Source organism: Ovis aries, chromosome 20 (assembly GCF_016772045.2).
Source record: "Ovis aries strain OAR_USU_Benz2616 breed Rambouillet chromosome 20, ARS-UI_Ramb_v3.0, whole genome shotgun sequence".
NCBI classification, from domain to species: Eukaryota; Metazoa; Chordata; class Mammalia; order Artiodactyla; family Bovidae; genus Ovis; species Ovis aries.
This window is the reverse complement of record NC_056073.1, coordinates 2,767,384-2,792,622: the sequence shown is the minus strand read 5'-3', so window position 1 is coordinate 2,792,622 and position 25,239 is coordinate 2,767,384. Positions and strand designations below refer to the sequence as shown.

The following is a 25,239-nucleotide window of genomic DNA, read 5'->3' as shown; positions in this document are numbered from 1 at the left end:
ATCGACATGAGTTTGGGTAAACTCTGGAAGTTCGTGATGGACAGGGAGGCCTGGTGTGCTGCGATTCATGGGGTCGCAGAGTTGGACATGACTGAGTGACTGAATTGAACTTATAGAGCAATGGAATAAATTACCTTCAATAAATGGTGTTGGAAAATGTGTTTTCCAGTTCACTCTGGGGTACCAGATATACTATCCCATGATACGCTACTTTGGCATGTTGACCAAAAAAAAAAAGCAATGTGAGAGTTGTGAGTTAAGTTTTATTTGGGGCAAAATGAGGACTATAGCCCAGGAGGCAGCATCACAGATACCTCTCAGAAAGTGCCCTGAAGGGGTAGCAGGGAGGTCAGTGTATTTGTGATTTTGGGGAAGGGGGGGGTACCCAAAATCAATCACATGTTTATTGCAGAAGGCTTCTGCTAGTCTTGTGAGCCTTACTGCTCATTACAAGGAACAGACATCGCCATGAAGGATTTTAGTGCTTTCATAGGTACAGGAGATTCAAGCATTAGGCTCACAAAATCTTATCCTGAAAATATCTAACTCTCTGAAGACCTCCTCTGCCATTTTTTCCCAGAACACAGAGTGTCTCACTCCTAATCTCCAAGCTGAACTCCTTTCAGGGGGGGGTTTGAAGTTCAACAGCTGAAGCAGCTCATAATTGGATCCTTGTAGAGGTGGAAGGCAAATGCCAAGTTGTAGGTGACACCATTTTTGTGAAGCTGTAGAACGTCTAAAGCCATGATGACAGAAGTGAGACCAGTGGATGCTTCCGGGTGTGTGGGTTGGGGAAGATGCTGTAAAGGGGCTTGAGGGAGCTCTGTGAATGATGGAAACATGCCGTTTCTTGATGGTGGCGTGTGTTACATCAAACTGGAGACTTGATATTTACGCATGTCACTCAATGTAGATCATAGCCTTGAAATTAAAAATGTAACTTCTAAACAGCAAGGTCCTACTGTATAGCACAGGGAACTATTTTCAATGTCTTATAACCTATACTGGAAAATAATCTGAAAAAGAATATAAGTATGTACATGCGTAGTTGAATCACTTTGTGTGCACCAGAAAGTAACACAATGTTGTACCAGCTGTATACCTCAATGAAAAGAAATCTCATCCGTAGAAACCCACAGTATTTTCTCATCTCTTGATTCTTTTTCCTATGCTCTTTAAAGTGTAGGACAGCTTAGACCCACTATACTGAGCCTTTCAATAGATATGAGTTCCTTTTTATCTCACCCATGCAAAGTCCTTCCTGTGTAGTTACCTTCCTTGTTGAACATGAGTCGGGAATTCCTGGCTGGAGACAGTCACAGTATTCTTTCATTCTTGAAGCATTTGCTGACGGCTTGCTTTTGTGTAGTGAAAGTGCAGGGGAGGCATTAATTATATCTCAAGGCCGTTCAGAAGTAGAGTAGGCAAGATGTGGGAATTCAGGGAAGACTAGCATAAGGTGGATAGAGAAGAAGATTGACATCGCGCATGATCTTTGGAATCAAGCCAAGAAAAGGCAAATCGATTATTCTTCCCAGGAAAGAATTATCCTAATCTTTACACATATAAATATAAACATTAACTGTCTTTAACCTGATAAATTTATTTCCTTTAAGTTTTGCACCTTTAAAAACCTATAAAGGACCCAAATGTTGTGTCTGATATAGATGTACATCTGCCATGAATGCTGATTTTATTTTAGAAAGTGTTACTTTGTGTGCTTTGATTCTGGCTGGCACTGCTGACACCATCAGTTCAATGCTGGCTTAATTTGTCTCTTCTCTGTTTTTCCTCCAATCAGTTTGATAAAGGCTACTCTTACAACATCCGTCACAGCTACGGAAAGGAAGGCAAGAGGACAGACTACACACCTTACAGCTGCATGAAGATCATCCTCACCAATACACCGGGCCAAGGGGATTATCACGGTAAGTGCTTTCTCTGACATGTCTGTAATGCACAGAAACCCAGGAGCTCTGTGGGGAATAGTGCAGGAGACTTTGCATTACTAAAGGGAGCGGGTTTGGGGCTTCCTGTCAGTCATCAGGACAAGCCAGAGGTCCACTGGCTGTTATAGTTTGTTTTGTTACTGAGCCGGGCCAGTAAGAGAACGTGGTCCCGCTGTGTTCCGCTTTGTGCTGAGCCAGGCTCTTCAGGCTTCCAGCTTCTTCACTTGCTGTTCTCTTTCTTATGCATGAGGCTTAGACAGCTAATCAAAGCTTTTTAAATTTGAGTGCCTCAAATTTTAGAAGGGTAGATTCATTAATTTTCTATCTGATTAACAAACAAAGGCTAAGCGAGGGATTTAACAAGTCATGATTTCACATATCTATCAATTTGCCTAAGTTGTAGGTTAAAAAAAAGTTATACCAACCTAGATAGCATATTCAAAAGCAGAGACATTACTTTGCCAGCAAAGGTCCGTCTAGTCAAGGCTATGGTTTTTCCAGTAGTCATGTATGGATGTGAGAGTTGGACTGTGAAGAAAGCTGAGCGCCGAAGAATTGATGCTTTTGAACTGTGGTGTTGTAGAAGACTCTTGAAAGTCCCTTGGACTGCAAGGAGATCCAACCAATCCATTCTGAAGGAGATCAGCCTTGGGTATTCTATGGAAGGAATGATGCTGAAGCTGAAACTCCAGTACTTTGTCTACCTCATGCAAAGAGTTGACTCATTGGAAGATTCTGATGCTGGGAGGGATTGGAAGCAGGAGGAAAAGTGGACGACAGAGGATGTGATGGCTGGATGGCATCACCAACTCAATGGACATGAGTTTGAGTGAACTTCGGGAGTTGGTGATGGACAGGGATGCCTGGCGTGCTGCAATTTATGGGGTTGCAAAGAGTCGGACACGACTGAGCGACTGAACTAAACTGAACTGAATTTACTTGGCCAAGTGCAGCTCTCGAAGAGAGGGTTCTGTCTGTTTCCAGGTCCTCAGTGCGTTGCTTATTTACTTCAGTTTCAGCTCAGTCACTCAGTTTTGTCCGAATCTTTGTGATCTCATGGACTGTAGCACGTCAGGCTTCCTTGTCTTTCACCAACTTCTAGAGCTTACTCAAACTCATGTCTATGAGTTGGTAATGCCATCCCACCATCTCATCCTCTGTCATCCCATTTGCCTCCTGCCTTCCATCTTTCCCAGCATCAGGGTCTTTTCCAATGAGTCAGCTCTTCGCATGAGTTGGCCAAAGTATTGGAGTTTGAGCTTCAATATCAGTCCTTCCAATGAACGTCCAGGACTGATGTCCTTTAGGATGGACTGGTTGGATCTCCTTGCAGTCCAAGGGGCTCTCAAGAGTCTTCTGCAGCACCACAGTTAAAAAGTATCAATTCTTTGGCACTCAGCTTTCTTCACAGTCCAACTCTCACATCGATACATGACCACTGGAAAAACCATAGCCTTGACTAGATGGACGTTTATTGGCAAAGTAATGTTTCTACTTTTTAATGTGCTATCTATGTTAGATATAAATTTTCTTCCAAGGAGTAAGAGTGTTTTAATTTCATGGCTGCAGTCACCATCTGCAGTGATTTTGGAGCCCCCCAAAATAAAGTCTGACACTAGCTTTCTTTATAGTCCAACCTTCACATCAGTACATGACTGCTGGAAAAACCATAGCTTTGACTAGATTGACCTTTGTTGGCAAAGTAATGTCTCTGCTTTTTTAACAGGCTCTCTAGGTCATTGCTTTTCTTCCAAGGAACAAGAGTCTTTTAATTTCATGGCTGCAACACCATCTGCAGTGACCCTGGAGCCCCCAAAAAATAAAGTCTCTCAGTTTCCATCGTTTCCCCATCTGTGTGCCATGACATGGTGGGACCGCATGCCATGATCTTAGTTTCCTGAATGTTGAGTTTTAAGCCAACTTTTTCACTCTCCTCTTTCACTTTCATCAAGAGGCTCTTTCGTTTTTCTTCACTTTCTGCCATAAGGGTGGTGTCATCTGCGTATCTGTGGTTATTGATATTTCTCCTGGCAAACTTGATTCAAGCTTGTGCTTCATTCAGCCCTGTGTTTCTCATGATGTACTCTGCATATAAGTTAAATAAGCAGGGTGACAATACAGAGTACTTCTTTCCCGACTCCTTGATGTACTCCATTCCCAATTTGGAACCAGTCTGTTGTTCCATGTCCAGTTCTAAGTGTTGCTTCCTGACCTGCATGCAGATTTCTTAGGAGGCAGATAAGGTGGTCTGATATTCCCATCCCTTTAAGAATTTTCCACAGTTTATTGTGATCCACACAGTCAAAGGCTCTGGTAGTCAATAAAGCAGAAAGAGATGTTTTTCTAGAACTCTCTTGCTTTTTCCATGATCCAGCAGTTGTTGGCAATTTGATCTCTGGTTCCTCAGCCTTTTCTAAATCCAGCTTGAACATCTGGAAATTCTTAGTTCGCATACTGTTGAAGCCTGGCTTGGAGAATTTTGAGCATTACTTATCCTAGCATGTGAGACAAGTGCAATTGTAAGGTAGTTTGAGCATTCTTTGGCATTGCCTTTCTTTGGGATTGGAATAAAAACTGACTTTTTCCAGTCCTGTGGCCACTGCTGAGTTTTCCAAATTTGCTGGCATATTGAGTGCAGCACTTTCACAGCATCATCTTTCAGGATTTGAAATAGGTCAACTGGAATTCTATCACCTCCAATAACTTTGTTCATAGAGATGCTTCCTAAGGCCCACTTAACTTCGCACTCCAGGATGCCTGGGTCCAGGTGATTTACCACACCATCATGGTTACCTGGGTCATGAATATCTTTTCTGTATAGTTCTTCTGTGTATTCTTGCCACCTCTTCATAATATCTTCTGCTTCTGTTAGGTCCATATTTTTTCTGTCCTTTATTGAGCCCATCTTTGCATGAAATGTTCCCTTGGTATCTCTAATTTTCTTGAAGAGATCTTTAATCTTTCCCATTCTATTGTTTTCCTCTATTTTTTTGCACTGATTACTGAGAAAGACTTTCTTATCTCTCCTTGCTATTCTTTGGATCTCTGCATCAAATGGGAGTATCTTTCCTCCTCTCCTTTGCCCTTCGTTTGTCTTCTTTTTACAGATATTTGTAAGTCCTCCTCAGACAACCATTTTTCCTTTTTTATTTCTTTTTCTTGGGCATGATCTTGATCACTGCCTCCTGTACAATGACACGAACCCCCGTCCATAGTTCTTCAGGCACTCTGTCTATCAGATGTAATCCCTTGAATCTATTTGTCACTTCTACTGTATAATTGTGACAGATTTGATTTTGGTCATATCTGAATGGTCTAGTGCTTTTCCCTACTTTATTCAATTTAAGTCTGAATTTTGCCATAAGGAGTTCATTATCTGAGCCACAGTCAGCTCCCAGTCATGTGTTTGCTCACTGTATAGCACTTCTCCATCTATGGTTTCAAAGAATGTAGTCAGTCTGATTTTGGTGTTGTCCATCTGGTGATGTCCATGTGTAGAGTCTTCTCTTGTGTTGTTGGAAGAGAGTGTGTGCTCTGACCAGTGTGTTCTCTTGGCGAAACTCTATTAACCTTTGCCCTGCTTCATTCTGTATGCCAAGGCCAAATTTGCCTTTTACTCCATGTATCTCTTGACTTTGTACTTCTTTTCTGGTCCCCTGTAATGAAAAGGACATCTTTTTTGGGTGTTAGTTCTAGAAGATCTTGTAGGTCTTCATAGAACCGTTCAGCTTCAGCTTCTTCAGCATCACCGGTTGGAGCATAGGCTTGAGTTACTGAAATAGTGATTTTGGACATTTGTTACCTTAAAAGCAGGATATTGTGTTTCTTCTTTCTGTTGTTTTATCTAATTTATTCCTATCCATTCTCCTTTTTAAAATTATGTTTTTAGTTTAAACTCAATCAGCTAGAAAATAATACACAGCTGACTCTTAAACAGCAAGGGTATGAACTCCAAGGGTCCGTCTCGCATGTGGATTTTTTTCCAACAAATATATTCAGTAGTATAAGGTCGAGGTTGGTTGTGTATGAGGATGTGGAATCTTGGGTATGGAAGCCCAGCCAATGGACTTGGGTACCTGCAAACTGTAGTATCCTGGGCGGGTCCTAGAACCAGTCCCCACAGATGCTGAGGGCTCGCTGTACTTAGCAAACATACAGGAAGCTCATATTGTTTATTAGATACACTGATTTATTCTCTTTTTTTTTTTTTAATGAATAATCTTTGTTTTTTTTTTGAACAGTTTTTGGTCCACAGCAATACTGAGCAAGAGATAGAGTTCTTAGGTGAACTCTGCCCTCCATGTGCTTAGCAGTCCCCATGTTGACATGGCCTGCGGCAGAGCTTGTCCCTGGGAGCTGAAGACGTGCTGTCTGCAGCTGTCGGGTGTAGCTGGTTGTGGGTGTCATTTCTGTCTCTGGTGAGTGCTAAGGCGCTCTCCTGTGTTGTTGACTCTCCTGCAGAACCCGTCCAGCTTGATAGAGGTGTGGAGGTTGCCAGCAGTGGGGCCAGGACTGCTCTTTGTGGTTCTGTCTGGTGTTTCCTTGTGTGTCTTGCTACTCTGTCGTTAGTGCATGCGCTTTACAGATGGCGATGTCTTCTTGGAGTGTTCACCCTTCATTGTTATGTAAAGACCCTTTTTATCCTACCTAAACCCTGTGCCCTGAGGTCTACTCTGTCTGAAAGTAATATATACTCCCATTTGCTTTGGTTTGTGGTCGCATGGTGTATCTTTCTCTTCCATTCCTTCCAATCCACGTGTGTCTCTAAAGTGGCTTTCTTATATACAACGTACAGTTGGGTCTTGATTTTGATCCACTCTGACAGTATGCTTTTAATGGGTGACCATGGAGAAGGAAATGGCATCCCACTCCAGTATTCTTGCCAGGAGAATCTCGTGGACAGAGGAGCCTGGTGGGCTGCTGTCCAAAGGGTTGCACAAAGTTGGACGTGACTGACATGACTTAGTATGCATGCACGCATTGGAGAAGAAAACGGCAACCCACTCCAGTGTTCTTGCCTGGAGAATCCCAGGGACGGGAGCCTGGGGGGCTGCCGTGTACGAGGTCGCACAGAGTTGAACATGACTGAAGCGACTTAGCAGCAGTAGCAGCATCACCTTTAAAGTAAAGATTGATCTCGTGGGGTTAATGCAGCTGTATTTGTTACTGTTTTTTATTTGTTGTCCTTTTTCTTTGTTTCTGTTTTTGTCTTCCATACTTTTTCTGCCTTTTGTGATTTTAACTGAGCATTTTATATGATTCCATTTTTTTTCTTTTTAACATATCTATTATACTTATTTTATTACTTTCTAAATTGGTTTTACTTTTAAGGAGTTTTCATATATATGTCTCTTTTTGGGTCACCATGTCAGGCACAAGTAATGCAAGTGCCTTATAATAACAATGTTTCTACTTCCCTTGTATCCTTCTGTCATTCATTTCATTTATAATAAGAGTATATAAACACATGCAGATAGGTTCATAAACCTGCATAATAGAATACATTGTTCCCATTGCTTTGAACAAACTTTTATTTGTTAGGTTAGTTATGAGTAAGAAAAGCAAAGGTTTATATATTACCTTTCCTGTTCTTTGATGTTCAGATTTTCTTTGGGTAGATCTGAATTTCTGGTTTATATCATTTTACTTGTCTTTGAAGAACTTCTTTTAACGTTTCTTGCCCTGGAGATCTGGAAACATATTACCTCAATTTTTGTTTGTCAGAGAAACTCCTTATTTCTCTGTCTCTTTTGAAGGAGAATTTTGTAGGGTACACAGTTCTGAGTTTGAGGAAGTTTTTTCTCTACACAGTTTAACTGTTTCACTCCACTCCCTTCTTGCATAGTTTCTGAGGATAAGTTCAATAAAAGTTTTTTCTTTGTGGGTAAGATGTTTCTCCTTTAGCTTCTTTTAAGATTTTCCTTTGTCACTGATTTTCTAAACTATTAATATACTATACTATACTATAATCATATAATGTAATGTAATATGCCTCACTATCTTCTATTGGCGTTTATCCTGCTTGGGCTTGGTGTTCTCTGAGCTTCCTGGGTCTGTGGTTTGGTATCTAACATTAATTTGGAGGAAATTCTCTGTCATTATTGCTTCTGTTCCTTTTTCTCTCCTCCTCCTGGGATTCCAGTTGTCGTATGTGACAGCTTTGTTATTCAGTTCTTGGCTATTTTGGTCTTGTTCTTTTTTCCCCCAATCTTTTTTCTTTTTTTTTGCTTTTGGAAATTTCTATTGTCGTATCCTGAAGCATAGAGTTTGTTTCCTCAGCTGTGTCTGCTAATAAGTCCAACAAAGGCACTCTTCGTTTCTGTTAGTGTTTTGATTCCTGATGCCTCACTGTTTCGTTCTTCCTTAGAATTTCCATCTGTCTGCTTATGTTATACGTCTGTGCGTGCATGTTGTCTACTTTTTCCAGCAGAGCCCTCGGCATGTTGATCATAGTTAATTTAAAGTTTCAGTCTGATAATGCCAACACACCGCCATATCTGGCTTTGGTTCTGGCATGTGTTCAGTCTCTCCGTATTGTAATTTTTTGTTGAAAGGTAGATGTGACATACAGGGTGTACAGAAACCTAGTACATTTGCCTGTCGTGATGTGCTGGTGAGCGGGAGGGGATGACTATAGACAGTGTGTAGTGTGCCTGTGGCTGTGAACCACACGAGTGATTCTCAGCTTCCCTGCTTCCAAGGGAACAGAGTGGTCAGAGGAGGCTGGAGCTGGGCATTTCCATTCCCCCAGACAGGTGAGACTCAGGTAAGATGTTTTCTCCTGAGGGCAGCCTTGCTAAACAGAACAGAGTGCTCCAGAGTATTTAAGGATGGTGCCTTTGTTTATCCCCATGCCAGAACATGAGTGGGTTTCTCTGTTACATGCTGTGAGCACATAGTGGGGCCCCTGACATTCAGCTGCACAGTGTGGCCTCCTCTGGCCAGTTGCCTTGGAGTTTCTGTCTCTCAGAGTCATCCACACAGAGACCAGAGATCTGTCAGTTCCAGGGTAGGAGTTCCTACGCCAGTGCTGGTTCCTGCAGAGATTTCTGCTCTGGTGTGTTGTGGCTCTCTCTGTCTGCCTCTCTCTCTAATTTTGGTGGGCAGTGCTTTGCCCTGTGACCTCATTTCTTTGATGGGTCTGAGTGGAGTTGTTGATTTCCAGTCTGTTCAGCTTTTTACTTGTTAGGATGGAGTGAAAACGTCTTTGCTCTTTCTGTGCCAGGCTGGAAACCTGAAGTCTCTGTCCTTTCAGGTTTGTGTAATTTGCACAGCTCTGTAGTCCCCTAGGTTGACAGCATTTCATTAACCAGTGCTGCCAGGAATGGTTGTTCAGCCAATCTTGAGTCAATATAGGTATAACTGTATTCCAGACTGTTTATCCATTCCTTCCACAAATGTGTGCTGGGCAGTTTTGTTCAAGACTTGCCTAGAACACCATGAGTTGTATCTACATTCCCTTTACCTTCAGTTACCTTGTGAGTTCAGCCCTTTCCAGTTTGGAAGGTTGTTAGATGATAGAAGCAAAGTTCAGAGTTGCTGAATTCTGTTTTCTTTCTGTCATTTGTCAAAAATAACACCAGCTTCCCTACTCCCGAGGTGGATTGTTTCTTCTGTTTTCTTATTTTTGTGAGCAAAGCTTTGAAAGGCGTTTTGTCAGTCTTTGGTTTCTTCTTGGCTTTGCCCTTTCTGACCTTTTCATGTAGGCATGGGCAGTATTTCAAGTGCAGTTTGGACAATTCAGTTAATCTGTCTCTTGTTGGTGTCTTTTAATAATTCTAGTGGCTCAGACGGCAAGGAATCTGCCTGCAGTGCAGGAGACCTGGGTTGGGAAGATCCCCTGGAGAAGGGAACGGCTGCACACTCCAGTATTCTGGCCTGGAGAATTCCATGGACTATATAGTCCATGGGGTTGCAAAGAGTCAGACATGACTGAGTGACTTTCACTTTTAATAATTCTGGACTTAACTAAGCCTCATTTCCTTCTCATTGGGATCCTTTGCAATTTCATTATAAGACTTTTTTTTGGAATGATAATGTTGGCTAACCCATGTTGAGGTGTGCTTCCTGTATGCTGGCAGTGTGGAAGGGCTTTAGATACCATTCTCACAGGAGCTCTGCTACGTATTTCCCATGCTGACAGTGAAGCTGAGTCAGCAACAAGATGCAGACAAGCACACAGCCCCCCAATCCTTAGCTGGTAAACTGAGATTCAGATGCAGGAAGGGCAGCTCCAGACTCTTAACCACATGCTGTGCACCTGCTCATCACACTTCCTAGTACTAAACAGTGTTACAGTGCTGATCTTACTAAAATACATACTGCCATGAATTTTGTGACTTTCATAATTTATAGGAATCCAGTGTTTTCATGGGGAGAGGGCAATGGCACCGCACTCCAGTACTCTTGCCTGGAAAATTCCATGGACGGAGGAGCCTGGTGGGCTGCAGTCCATGGGGCTGCTGAAAGTCGAACACTACTGAGCGACTTCCCTTTCACTTTTCACTTTCATGCGTTGGAGAAGGAAATGGCAACCCACTCCAGTGTTCTTGCCTGGAGAATCCCAGGGACGGTGGAGCCTGATGGGCTGCCGTCTATGGGGTTGCACAGAGTCAGACACGACTGAAGCGACTTAGTAGCAGTAGCAACAGTGTTATCATGTGTGCTTTTATTTGTAGTTAAGGCTTTTAGTAACCACATTTGTTTAGCTTCTGGGCTTTTTTCCATTATTTTTGTTGCAGCCAATTTCCCATTACTTTCATTAATAATGCACAGTTGTTTCTCATTAACTTACAGGTCCATCAGCTACGACTGAAAAAAATTGCCCTGGCTTCCTGTGTCAACTTTTAAATAAAATATGTTGACTTCTCATTGTAGTTTCTTATTAAAATATCTAAAATTTCCTGGATTTTGGCATATACCACTTTTAGATATTTTCTATGTTCTTGTTTATGCCATTGTTTTTAGTAGCCCATCTTTATTTTTCTTATGAAATAATATAGAGATTCTGTATACCTCCTATAACTCATTTTTCTATAAAATATTTTCCTGTTTGTTCATCTCATTTCTATCTGGGATTCCTCTAACTTTGTATGGATTCTGCACTTTGGGTTCAGTTCAGTTCAGTCACTCAGTTGTGTCCAACTCTTTGCGACCCCATGAACTGAAGCACGCCAGTCCTCCCTGTCCATCACCAACTCCCAGAAGGTCACCCAAACCCATGTCCATTGAGTCGATCATCCAACCATCTCATCCTCTATCGTCCCCTTCTCCTCCTGCCCTCAATCTTTTGCAGCATCAGGCTCTTTTCAAATGAGTTAACTCTTCGCATCAGGTGGCCAAAATATTGGAGTTTCAGCTTCACCATCAGTCCTTCCAATGAATATTGAGGACTGATTTCCTTTAGGATGGATTGGTTGGATCTCTTTGTAGTCCAGGGAACTCTCAAGAGTCTTCTCCAACACCATAGTTCAAAAGCATCAATTCTTTGGTGCTCACCTTTTTTTATAGTCTAACTCTCACATCCATGCATGACCACTGGAAAAACTATAGCCTTGACTAGACGGAACTTTGTTGATAAAGTAATGTCTCTGCTTTTCAATATGCTGTCTAGGTTGGTCACAACTTTCCTTCCAAGGAGTAAGAGTCGTTTAATTTCATGACTGCAATCACCATCTGTAGTGATTTTGGAGCCCAGGAAAATAAAGTCAGCCACTGTTTCCACTATTACCCCATCTATTTGCCATGAAGTGATGGGACCGGACACCACGATGTTAGTTTTCTGAATGCTGAGCTTTAAGCCAACTTTTTCACTCTCCTCTTTCACCATCAAGAGGCTTTTTAGTTCTTGTTCAGTTTCTGCCATAAGGGTGGTGTCATCTGCATATCTGAGGTTACTGATCTTTCTCTCAGCAATCTTGATTCCAGCCTGTGCTTCCTCCAGCGGAGCATTTCTCATGATGTACTCTGCATATAAGTTAAATAAGCAGGGTGACAATATACAGCCTTGACGTACTCCTTTTCCTGTTTGGAACCAGTCTGTTGTTCCATGTCCAGTTCTAACTGTTGCTTCCTGACCTGCATACAGATTTCTCAGGAGGCAGGTCAGGTGGTCTGGTATTCCTATCTCTTTCAGAATTTTCCACAGTTTATTGTGATCCACACAGTCAAAGGCTTTGGTATATCAATAAAGCAGAAATAGATGTTTTTTTCTGGAACTCTCTTGCTTTTTCAGTGACCCATTGGATGTTAACAATTTGATCTCTGGTTCCTCTGTCTTTTCTAAAACCATCTTGAACATCTGGAAGTTCACGGTTCACGTATTGCTGAAGCCTGGCTTGGAGAATTTTAAGCATTACTTTACTAGCATGTAAGATGAGTGCAGTTGTGCACTAGTTTGAGCATTCTTAAAAACAGACTTCCCTGGTAGTTCAGACGGTAAAGCGTCTGCCTACAATGCAGGAGACCCAGGTTCGATCCCTGGGTTGGGAAGATCCCCTGGAGAAGGAAATGGCAACCCACTCCAGTATTCTTGACTGGAGAATCCCATGGATGGTGGAGCCTGGTGGACTATTGTCCAAGGGGTCCCCAAGAGCTGGACACGATTGAGCGACTTCACATTCACTTTTGAACATTCTTTGGCACTGCCTTTCTTTGGGGTTGGAATAAAAACTAACTTTTTCCAGTCCTGTGGCCACTGCTGAGTTTTCCAAATTTGCTGGCATATTGAGTGCAGCCTTTCACAGCATCATCTTTCAGGATTGGAAATAGCTCAACTGGTGTTCCATCGCCTCCACTAGCTTTGTTCATAGTGATGCTTTCTAAGGCCCACTTGACTTCATATTCCAGGATGTCTAGCTCTAGATGAGTGATCACATCATTGTGATTATCCGGGTCTTGAAGATCTTTTTTGTAAAGTTCTTCTCTGTATTCTTGCCACCTATTCTTAATATCTTCTGCTTCTGTTAGGTCCATACCATTTCTGTCCTTATTGAGCCCATCTTTGCGTGAAATGTTCCCTTGTATCTCTGATTTTCTTGAAGAGATCTCTAGTCTTTCCCATTCTATTGTTTTCCTCTATTTCTTTGCATTGATCACTGAGGAAGGCTTTCTTATCTCTCCTTGATATTCTTTGGAACTTTTTTGCATTTCTTTTTCTTGGGGATGTTCTTGATCCCTGTCTCCTGTACAGTGTCACGAATCTCCATCCATAGTTCATCGGGCACTCTGTCTATCAGATCTAGTCCTTTAAATCTATTTCTTGCTTCCACTGTATAGTCATAAGGGATTTGATTTAGGTCATACCTGAATGGTCTAGTGGTTTTCTCCACCTTCTTTAATTTCAGTCTGTATTTGGCAATAAGGAGTTCATGATCTGAGTCACAGTCAGCTCCTGGTCTTGTTTTTGCTGACTTGTATAGAGCTTCTCCATCTTTGGCTGCAAAGAATATAATCAATCTGATTTCAGTGTTGACCATCTGGTGATGTCCATGTGTAGAGTCTTCTCATGTATTCTTGAAAGAGGATGTTTGCAATGACCAGTGCGTTGTCTTGGCAGAACTCTATTAGCCTTTGCCCTGCTTCATTCCGTAAAGGCCAAATTTGCCTGTTACTCCCGGTGTCTCTTGACTTCCTACTTTTGCATTCCAGTCCCCTATAATGAAAAGGACATCTTTTTTGGATGTTAGTTCTAGAAGGTCTTGTAGGTCTTCATAGAACCATTCAACTTGAGCTTCCTCAGCATTACTGGTTGGGGCATAGACTTGCATTACTGTGATATTGAATGGTTTGCCTTGGAAACAAATAAAGATCATTCTGTCTTTTTTGAGATTGCATCCAAGTAGTACATTTTGGACTCTTTTGTTGACTATGATGGCTATTCCATTTCTTCTAAGGGATTCCTGACCACAGAGTAAATATAATGGTCATCTGACTTAAATTCACCCATTCCAGTCCATTTTAGTTCACTAATTCCTAGAATGTCAATATTCATTCTTGCCATCTCCTGTTTGACCACTTCCAATTTGCCTTGATTCATGGACCTAACATTCCAGGTTCCTATGCAATATTACTCTTTATAGCATTGGACCTTGCTTCTACCACCAGTCCCATCCGCAACTGGGCATTGTTTTTGCTTTGGCTCCATCCCTTCATTCTTTCTGGAGTTATTTCTCCACTGATCTCCAGTAGCATATTGGGCACCTACCGACCTGGGGCGTTCCTCTTTCAGTATCCTATCTTTTTGCCTTTTCATACTGTTCATGGGGTTCTCAAGGCAAGAATACTGAAGTGGTTTGCCATGCCCTTCTCCAGTGGACCACATTCTGTCAGACCTCTCCACCATGATCCGCCCGTCTGGGGTGGCCCCCATGGCGTGGCCTAGTTTCATTGAGTTATACAACCTGTGGTCCGTGTGATCAGATTGGCTGGTTGTCTGTGATTGTGGTTTCCATCTGTCCGCTCTCTGGTGCCTTCTCTCAGTGCCTACCATCTGACTTGGGTTTCTCTTACCTTGGGCGTGGGGTGTCTCTTCATGGCTGCTTCAGCAATGCGCAGCTGCTGCTCCTTACCTTGGACGTGGGGTAGCTCCTCTCGGCTGCCGACCCTGACCTTAGATGTGGGGAAGTAGGTGTAAAATTAACATCTGTAAATGATGTGAGATTTTTATATTTCCTAGTGTTTTCACATTGTTTCTTTTCATTTATGCCATCTATCTTCCTTTATGCTTTTATGTATTTTTGTAAACTAGAAAAAAATATGTGCAATTGAAAGATTGAATGAAATTTTTAGGTAAAATTCTTCATAGCTACTTATTGATTATTTCAGGTTGTTAGCAAGTAGCATGATTAAAGCTGTTCCCCTTCCTAATGAGTGGGTGGCTTCTCCTGAGAACGGTAGTGCCCTGATAATGCACAGCTCAGCTGTCACTTAGATGAAGAGAGGAAAGCAGCTGCACCCTTGGGCAGTTAACCCTTTTATTAATAGGCCGTTGGACAGTTGAGGGCTGCTCAGGAGTCTCTCGAGCATGGTGTTGTGTTGAGTCTGGGTGGATAACCTGCTGTTGTGCTGCTTGTCATTGCCAGGGTGCCCATTCCGACACAGCGACCCCGAGCTGCTGAGGCAGAAACTGCAGGCCTACAAGATCCCTCCCGCAGGGATCAGCCAGGTAGGTTGGACCCTCCCGGCAGTCTCAACGACTAGACAGTGGGCAGGCCCTTGGTTTCAGGTCGTGTTCTAGCAGGGATGCTGTGTACTGCCTGCTTGGCCTCACACCGCAGCCCCTCTTCTAAGTGAATTAACCCAAAGCTTTGGCTTCTCTGGTTTAGACTCCTTGTGTATTCTAGTTCTTCTCTCTGCTAGGCAACATTTTTGTGTAATAAAGCTGAAACCCCCCTTTTTTTTTCACTCTCTCTCTCTCTCTATTTGCTTTACTATCTCAATGGGGGGCATTTTAGAAAATAAGATTTTAGAGGAATGCATTGAAGCTTATTAGTGAAGCTGAAAATCAATGGCATCGTGTTGCTTTTTGGAGACTTTCTGTGCTGTGGGAGGTTGAAGCAGAAGGTAGAGCAGTGCGTGCTGCCGCGTGTTCTGATTTACTAATCAGATCCGCACTTAGGAGGATAGTTCATCAGGTCCAATGGTTCATCAGATGCTTTGTCTCAGAAACCGCTTAGGTAAAAAAAAAAAATGCTTGAAGGTAACAGCAAATGGTTAAGAGTGTGTCTTTTAATAAATATGCTTTAAAAAAAAAAAACCTGTGAGCTCGCAGAGATGCACTCTGTCTGTGAGTTGGCTTGGGATTTGAAGGCATTTAAAAGGAGTTTCTGCTTTCTTAGCTTAAGAAGAACACTATTTTAGAGCCAGAACATCTAATTCATTATATATCAGTTTTTCTTGAACGAAATAATTATTTTAGAAAATTCTGTTTCTACTGTGTCCAGAGTTTATATTGAGTTTAATCAATTGAATTCGTATCTTGGTTTTTCCATCCTCTGGAAAAGGCAGTGTCCAAGGTGCCCAGCTATTGGCAGATGCTAAGAAGAATTGGATATAAACCCATGTTCCTATAAAACCTAAGTCATATGAGAGAGGCACACATAGAGTGTTTTGGTTCTTCTGCATACAAGAGTTGGTAATCAGATTGGGAGGCTGAGAATCACTTCTTGGAAGGGATGCTCTGTGAATTAGACCGAGTGTATGGGAGGTGGCTAGGAAGAGAGAAAGTGTGAATAAAAGGCAATAAGTGGGGAAAAAAAAAAGGCAATAAGTGTATAGGATTGCTAGCATTTCAAGCTTAAGGTATTGGTAGCACCAGTATATCAACATTGATAGGTCACTTGAAAGGAGTTTTTGTTGGTTTGAGAGATTAGGTTTCGAGCTGGGACAGTTAAATGACAGATTTGTAGTGTGTTAGAGAAGTAGCAGAGAAGTTCCAGCTGGAAATCGGTGTTCTTTTGGGTTAGAATTGTAGATCTAACAATAAATTGGATTGGAATGAACATTAGAGGAAGTGCTTCTTTTGTGGAGTTGGATGGGGGTGTAATATGGGCGCAGAGCTCCTGGGTCATTGCTACCAGAGATGGAAGCCAGGCCTCTGACTCCATGGTGTTTTCTCAATCCCAGTCTGCTTTAGAGCTGATTGTCATGAGTTTTCTGTGGGAGAAGGGAGCAGATAATGAGAGAGGGGGAGGGAGTCAAAGCCAGGACTCAGGATGCAATCTTGGCTCACGCTTCCCTCTGTCAGATGGTAGAAGGAAGTAGATGAGAGAGGACAGAGCAGAAATGAGGGGAGAGGGAAGAAATGCATTGGGAAGTGCTGGCTACAAAAGGCAGCAGAGAACTGGGAGAGGAGGGCTAGTCCCTCGGAGTGGAGAGACAGCATCCTGTGTGGTGGAGAGACAGCGTCCTGTGTGGTGGAGAGACAGCGTCCTTCGGAGTGGAGAGACTGGCTGGGGTTAGGACTGAGAGGCAGCTGGATTCGGTGAGAGGCGTCAGCATCTCCGGGAACGCAGAGCAAGACCACAGACTGAGTGAGGCAGTGGCTCAGACCCGCAGGCAGCGAGCACATCTCCCAGAAAGTTGGCTCTGTCAGCGTGAGCCTCTCAGGTGGTTTGCCTGCATGTTTGGGGCTACAGTGGACCTGAGCCTGTTTGTAGGAAAAGAACCCATCACAGAGGCTGGGCGTGATAAAGACAGAAGCAAAGACAGCCCCTCTCTAACCAAGCAGTGTTAGCTTCTCTCTGTTACATCATGACCACGCTGTACATGCCTGTGGTCTTTTTTCGTCCAGTGTTCTTGAGACAAGAGTGATGTACAGCACTGTGTAAGGCGCCGCGCAGTGCTCTGATTTATAAATGCTGTGAATTGGTGACCACAGTAAAATTAGCAAATCTATGTCATCATATACATACAAAAGCAAAGAAATAGAAAAAATGTTGTTTCCTTGTTATGAAAACTCTTAGGACTTACTGTCTTTACTTTCGTATATAATGTATATTTATCATGTTGTACATTACATCTTTAGTAATTATTTTTCTTACAACTGGAAGTTCCTGTCTTTTGATTGCCTTCATCCAGGTCCCCTTCCCACAACCCTACCTCTGAAAATCACAAATCTGATCCTTTTTTCCGTGGTTGGTTGGTTGGTTTTTGAAGTGACCTTCGCACCATGTTAGTCCCTGGTATACAACATAGTGATTTGCTATTTCTGTTTCAATATTTCATGTTCTCCATTTTAGTAAACATCTGTTTTTCTTTGTATCTTTGACTCTATTTATATTTGTTCGTTTTGTTTTTTAGATTCCATGTACAGGTGAAATCATGCAGTATTTGTCATTCTCTGTCTGCCTTATTAAGTATGCTGATCTCTAGGTCTATCCATATTAATGGCAATAGTTCATTCTTTTTATGGCTGAATAACATTCCTTTGTATATTTGTACCACATCTTCATTATCCATTTGTCTGCTGATGGGTACTTTATGAACAATCACTTCTAAAAAAATATAGGCTATTCACATGTTTATTGAAAAGAGTGATGCTTTTATTTAACAGTAGTGACTATGTTTGTCCATTCTTTTGTTTGAAAAAGATGTGTAGTGCTTCATGAATGTGTGTCATTCTTATGCAGGGGCCATGCTGATATTCGCTGCATCGTTCCCATTTAGTACATGTGCTGTCAAAGCGAGCACATGTTTGTACATTCTTAGCTCTGAGTCCATTGCATTCCTCCATTTATGCTCCGTTTGCAAGTAGATCCCTTAGTTAGTTGAAGCATGATCCTTTGGACCTGCTTTGTAACCTTTTTCAAGATGCCCAGGGCATATGGGTGGGCTATAGATAATGTTGTACTGTTATTTAATGCCTTTATTGAGTAGCTCTCCGTAGAGTAAAGCAGCTTAGAGCTGTGTTCTAAAAGGAATAAAGTTGATGGATGAAAAATCATGTAAAACATTTGGATGGATACTTAGTTGCAGCTTGGCATAAGAGGAAATTGGATCTTAAAAACTCCAAGTACATGTTAAAATATTAAAAGAAAGTCAAGAAAAATATCATTTAAATGCATTTAAGGTAAAACTCAGAGCTATTTTCATTTCAAAGAAAAACTACTTGAAAAAGATACCATCATCATTAAGAAGTGCTTGTATCTTCTTATAAGTTTTATAATATTATTATTAAAATAATCAGAATTTTATTGGTCAGAGGAGAGATCATTGTGATTTAACTGGCATCACCTACTTGCATAAAAGCATATTTATAGGATCACATTTTATCGTCCTTTTTGAATGAGCTTGGTGTCCAGCTTAGGAAGACCAGAATTGAACAACACAGTAAAGCCAAAGATGATAGGTAGTCCTGCATTTGTTCCTCAGCCCTCCCCCAGAAGAGAAAAGCATGGAAGTCAGGTCACCAACAAGATACCAGAATCCTAAGTGTTCATACCACAACAGCATAGCTTAAAAGCACATGAAGGAAGGAGAGAGAGACCTGAGTAGAGAACTGGACAGATGCACAGGTGACATCTGGAGACGTGAGCACTGCTCTTTCAGGAATAACTGAAATGGGCAGACAGAGGATGAGCAGGGGTATAGATGACTTGAGCCACACTCACATCTGTAGACATGCCATCCCGCAGCAGGTGAGGAGACTCACCCAGCTAGGTCACCTTCTGGGTCTTAAAAAGTTCATTACAAATTTAAATGAATTGAAATCAGACAGTGTTCTCTGACTGTAACCATTATAATAAGACAAGAAAAAGAAATCAAAGGCAGATTAGAAGGGGAGAAAGAAAACCTTCCTCTATTCTGAGTGTGATTATCTATGAAAAAAAACTCAAAGGACCCACCAGAAGGTAAAAGGTTTTATCATATGCAGTCATATCAAGAAGGCATAAATGTTTTAAAATGAATTTATTTATAAAATATGTGCAAGATCTTTATGCTGAGACACTGATGAAAGCAGTCGAAGAACAGAGTTGGAGGTACACACTGCCTGTTTCAAGGCTTAATGTTGAGCTGCTGTAGCTCTAACGACACCAAAACAGTGTGGTTCTAGGGAAATGACAATAGGAAAAGATAATTTTTTCAACACGTAGTTCTAGAACAACTGTACTAGCTCTAGTCCATATCCCCCACCACCTCTGCTGTTGCCCCGGAAGAACCCCTAGACACCTACCCCACACTTTTCAAAACTTAATTAAAAGTGGATCATAGATATAAATGTCAACTTTCCAGGAGAAAACAAGAAAATCTGAATAACCTTGTACCTGGTATGTTCAATGAAAGAAAATGTTGGTAAATTAGACTTTATGAAAATTAAAACTTTTGTCCTACACAAATATTATTAAGAGAATGATAAAATAGCCATAGACTGGAAGAAAAATGTATGCAAATCACATCTGTCATAAAGTCCTTGTCTTCAGAATTAAAAGATATAAAGACCTCTCAAAGCTCAATGATAAGAAAATAGTTTTTTAAGTAAGTAAAAAGTTTGAGCAGACATTTCACCAAATATTTGAATAATAAGTAAATGCTTGAAAAAAATGTTTATCATTAGATATTAGGGAAATGTGATTTTAAAACTATATGTCAATATGAATTGGTCTCATTATTTAAAAAAAACACAAAACAAAAAACAACCCTGACAATACCAAGTGTTGGTGAGAATGCAGAATGGCTGGAAGTCTGATACCTGTGGACTGGGGTTTTGCATGGTAAAGCCACTGTGAAGGCAGCTGACAGTTTCTTATAAAGTTAAGTTTGTGCATACTGCTTGACTTAGTTATAGCACTTATAGATAATTATACCATTGAAATAGAAGCCTAAGTCCACCCAGAAAGCTGTGCATAGTGTTTAGAGAGGTTTATTCTAATTCCCCCAAATTAGAAACAGCCCAGTGTTCTTCATATGTGGCTGGATAAACAAATTGTGTTATTCCTCATTTTATTGTGCTTTACTCTTTTGTGCTTCACAGATAGTGTGTTTTCTTTCAAAATGAAGGTTTGTGGCAAGCAAGCAAATGCCACTATTTTTCCAGTAGCATTTGCTCAGTTCATATCTCTGTGTCAGCTTTTGATAGTTCTTGCAGTATTTCAAACTTTTTCATTATTTGTTATGGTGACCTATGAGCTGTGGCCTTTGATGTTACTATTGTAATGTTGAGGGGCAGCACCATAGACTGCACTCACATAAGGTGACAGTCAGTGGATGTTGGGTGTGTTCTGACTGTACCACTAACCCGCCAGTCCCTTATCTTTCTCCCTTTCCTTGGGCCTCTCTTCTCCCTGAAACACAATAATATTGCAGTTGGGCCAATTAATGGCCTCCAGTGGCCTCCAGGTGTTCAAGTAAAAGGAAGAGTCATATGTCTCTCACTTGAAATCAAAAGATCAAGCTCAGTGAAGACAGCATGTCAAAATCCAAGACAGGCTGAAAGCTAGGTCTGTTGTACCAAACAGTTAGCCAGGCTATGAAAGCAGAGGAAAAGTTCTTAAAGGAAATTGAAGTGCTCCTCCAGTGAACACCTGAATAATAAGAAAGCCCTTATTGCTGGTATGGTGAGACTTTCAGTCCCTGGATAGAAGATCAGACCAACCATAGAATTCCCTTAGTGAAGTGAAAATGAAAGTCGCTCAGTCGTGTCCGACTCTGCGACCCCATGGACTATATAGTCCCTGGGATTCTCCAGGCCAGAATACTGGAGTGGGCAGCCTTTCCCTTCTCCAGGGGATTTTCCCAACCCAGGGATTGAACCCAGCTCTCCCGCATTGCAGGCAGAGTCTTTACCAGCTGAGCCACAAGGGAAGCATTCCCTTAAGCCAGAGGTTAATATAGAGCAAGGACCTAACTCCCTTCGGTTCTATGACGGCTGAGAGAGGTGAGGAAGCTGCAGAAGAAAAGTCTAAATCCGGCAGAGGTTCGTTCATGCAGTTTAAGGAAAGAAGCTGTCTCCATAACTTAAAAGTGCGAGGTGAAGCAGCAAATGCTGGTGTAGGGGCTGCAGCAAGTTCTCCAGAAGATCTAGCTAAAATAATTCATGAAGGTGGCTCTACTAGATGACAGTGTAGCCACCAAGCAGAAGATGCTATCTAGGATTTTCATAGCTCGCGGGGGAAGTCTGACATGCCTGGCTTCCAAGCTTCCAAGGACAGGCTGACTCTCTTCTTGGCTGCTGACGCAGCTGGTCTTCAAGTTGAAGCTTATGCATGCATGCGTGCGTGCTCAGTCGTGTCTGACTCTCTGCAACCCCATGGACTGTACCCCGCCAGGCTCCTTTGTCCATGGGATTTTCCTGGCAAGAATACTGGAATGGTTACCATTTCTTCCTCTAGGCTATCTTTCTGACCAAGAGACCAGCCCGAGTCTCCTGTGTCTCCTGCATTGACAGGCAGATTCTTTACCACCAAGGACTTCCCAGGTGGTGTAGTAGTAAAGCATTGACTTGCCAAGCAGGAGATGCAAGTTTGATCACTGGGTTGGTAAGACCCCCTGGAGAAGGAAATGGCAACCCATTCCAGTATTCTTGCCTGGGAGATCCCATGGATGGGAGCCTGGTGGGTTACAATCCGTGGGGTTGCAAAGAGTTGGACATGACTTAGTGACTGGACAGCAACAGCTCTGCCTGTGCTCTGTAAATGGAACAACACAGTCTAGATGACAGAACATCTGTTTACAGCATGGTTTACTGAATATTTTAAGCCCACTGTTGAGACCTACTGCTCAGAAAAAAAAGATACCTTTCAAATTATTACTGCTGATTAAGCATCCACTTGGACACTCAAGAGTTCCGGTGGAGATATACAACATTTGTGTTGTTTTCCTACCTGCTAACACAATGCCCACTCTGCAACCCATCGGTCAAGGAATAATTTCAACTTCCAAGGCTTATTACTTAAGAAATGTTTTGTAAAGTTATAACTGTATAGGATCTGGGCAAAGTCAATTGAAAACCTTCTGGAAAGGATTCACTATCCTAGATGCCATTAAGAATGTTTATAATTCATGGGAAGAAGTCAAAATACTAACATTAACAGAGTTTGGAAGACGTTGATTGCAACTTTCATGGATGACTGAGGAGTTCAAGACATCCCTGGAGGAAGTAATTGCAGATGTGGTGAATGTAGCAAGAACTGGAATTAGAAGTAGAGCCCAGAGGTGTGGCTAAATTGCTATAATCTTAGTGTAAATCTTGAATGAATGAGTTGTTTCTTATGAATCAGCAGAGAAAGTGTGTTTTTGAGATTAAATGTAATCCTGGTGAAGATTCTGTGAAGACTACTGAAATGACAATGAAGGGTTTAGAATATTCTATAATCTTATTTTATAAAGCAGCGGCAGGATTGGAGGAGACTGACTCCAGTTTTGAAAGAAGCTCTCCTGTGGGTACAATACCATCATACAGCATTGTGTCCTGCAGAGAAATCAGTTGCAAAAGGAAGAGTCAGTTAACATTGCAGATTTCATTGTCTTATTTTTAGAAATTGCCCAGCTTTCAGCAACCACCACCTTGATCAGTCATCAGCCATCAACACTGAGGCAAGACCCTCCTGCAGCAAAAAGATTATGACTGGCTGAAAGCTCAGATGATGGTTAGTGTTATTTTATAGTAAAGGATTTTAAAATTGAGATATGTACATTGGGAGTTCCCTGGTGGTTCAGTGGTTAGGAGTCTACCTGCCAGTGAGGGGGCAGATTTGATCCATGGTCCTAGAAGATTCCACATGCCACGGGGTGACTGAGCCCATGCACAACTACTCATCCCATGCTGTAGAGCTCATGCTCTGCAACAAGAAGAAGCCAGTGCAGTGAGAAGCCTGCATGCCACAACTCAGAAAGCCCAGGCACCTCAAGGAAGACCGAGCAGAGCCAAAAAAAAGAAACTATTAAAGTATTTTTTAAAAAATACGTAACTTTTCCTTAAGACATATTGCTGTTACACACTAGGAAACCAAAAACTTTGTGGCTCACTCTGTTTCAGTACTCGCTTTAATGTAGTGGTCTGGAACCGAACCCACAATGTCTCTAATATTCACCATGCTAGTTGAGACATCAGATGTGATTCCGTCTATGTACAGAAAGCAGAGTGATTGTTGGGAATGGAGGAGGTATTGGTTGGGGGATGACTGGATGATGGAGATGCTCTGTCTGACTTGTGGACTTGATGTCATGACTGAGTTTGTCCAAATTAAACTGTACACTAAAGGGGGTATATTTTACTGCATGAAAATGTATACCTTAATTTTTTTAATGGAAAGAGAGAATGGGTGGATAGTAGCATGAAAGAAAAGTGAAGTTGCTCAGTTGTGTCCAGCTCTTTGCAACCCCATGGACTGTAGCCTACCAGGTTCCTCTGTCCATGGGATTTTTCCAGGCAAGAATACTGGAATGGGTTGCCATTACCTTCTCCAGGAGATCTTCCTGACCCAGGGATTGAACCTGGGTGTCCTGCATTGCAGGCAGACACTTTATTGTCTGAGCCACCAGGGAAGTCCAAGTAGCATAAAGAGCCAAATAACCATCTTTCATGGCAGGATTTCTATAGGTTAAGTTAATAAACAAAGAACCCAGAGTATCAGCATGTAACTTAAAATTAAATAGGCAACAATCTGTATGGCCCCAAAGTGGAAATGGTTAAAGGAACTGCATCCTGAGAATAGACCAGGCAGGGAAGAAGCATGTGGTGGGAGCTTTTGCTCTTAGTAACTAGCCACACTGTATACTTAAAATATTTATTTTCACTCTCACAAGCAGTCGTCACTTAGAGGTTGAACAGAACAGTCTCGTGTTAAGTGTGAAGTTTAAATTAGGTGGTCGTGCGCCTGACGGGAAGGTGCTGATAGCAGTAGAGAGAGCTGACCTGTTATCTTTGGCTGTGAGGGTTTCAGCCTTTACCCTCTATCCTCCCAGCGCTGCAGCGTCTGGCCCCTGTTAAAAGCTGTGAATGGTCTGAGGTTTTGTTCTCTTTGCTAACGAAGAAACTAGTTGCCGCAGTTTCATAGATGATGGCAGAAAGATGACAGTAGCACTAGCAGATCATCGACCTTCTCTTGTGTCAGCTCCCCGAGCCCAGTTCCCACGGAGCGGGGTGAGAACGGCGGGCGCTGCTGCCTGTGCAGGGGGTGCCGTCAGAGTGGGGCTCTGGGTCCTCCCCGCAGGCAGTGAGCATGGCTCCAGGAAGGTTCTGTGTCTTCTAAGCTGTCGGTTACAGGAACACCCTTGAAACAACTGAGGCAAAGGCCATTGTTTTCTCTGCTAGTAAAACGTTCAGGGGTTTGGAACCCTGGAAAATTCTCTGAGCTGTGCACGCTGGTGACCAAATGAATACGTATGTTTATAAGCTATATTGGCCAGTTTTTTGCCCACACCGTCCATTCTTCTCCTTGAAATACTGGTGTGCATTTTAAGCTCAGTTTCTTTAAGAATTTCCCGTGAGGTAATAATCCTGCCAGGGCTTTGCTGCTTTGTTCAGTTAACCATCCCTGTCAGTAGTTCCTGCCAAATTTAGATGTCTTGAGTTTTGGTTTTTAGTTTTCATTTTGCCTTTACCTCTTGTATAAAAACTTGCAGTTTTATAATAAAATGGCAATATTTTATAGTATGATACAGAAATTTAAGAAGAATCTGCATTCAGAATATTGAGAATAAAATCTTTAAATGATCTTAAATAGTTTCATTTCTCTGAAGAGTTTTTTTTCTATTGTGAAAAGATACACATGAAATTTTCGCATTGTAATTTTTTCACTGGCACTTGGAACAGTGTGCTGTATCCTTTTCAGGTTGTAAAGTTGTCTTT

General features: G+C 42.0%; 1 protein-coding gene and 2 non-coding genes across 4 annotated transcripts in view; 2 read left to right on the top strand and 1 right to left on the bottom strand.

Annotated features, from left to right (window-relative positions):
• Window positions 1-25,239, top strand: part of PRIM2 (DNA primase subunit 2) — a 303,693-nt gene that overhangs the window by 252,460 nt on the left and 25,994 nt on the right. For both annotated transcript variants that reach the window (XM_027959198.3, XM_042236743.2), the window contains exons 11-12: window positions 1,802-1,928; window positions 15,032-15,114. In XM_027959198.3, coding sequence (XP_027814999.2) covers window positions 1,802-1,928; window positions 15,032-15,114 — 210 coding nt within the window. The remainder of the gene's footprint in view (window positions 1-1,801; window positions 1,929-15,031; window positions 15,115-25,239) is intronic.
• TRNAC-ACA (transfer RNA cysteine (anticodon ACA)) lies at window positions 12,369-12,440 on the top strand. The gene has a single exon. It is a non-coding gene; the product is annotated as a tRNA-Cys (tRNA).
• On the bottom strand, window positions 18,037-18,140 carry LOC114109750 (U6 spliceosomal RNA). Its single transcript, XR_003586331.1, has one exon. It is a non-coding gene; the product is annotated as a U6 spliceosomal RNA (small nuclear RNA).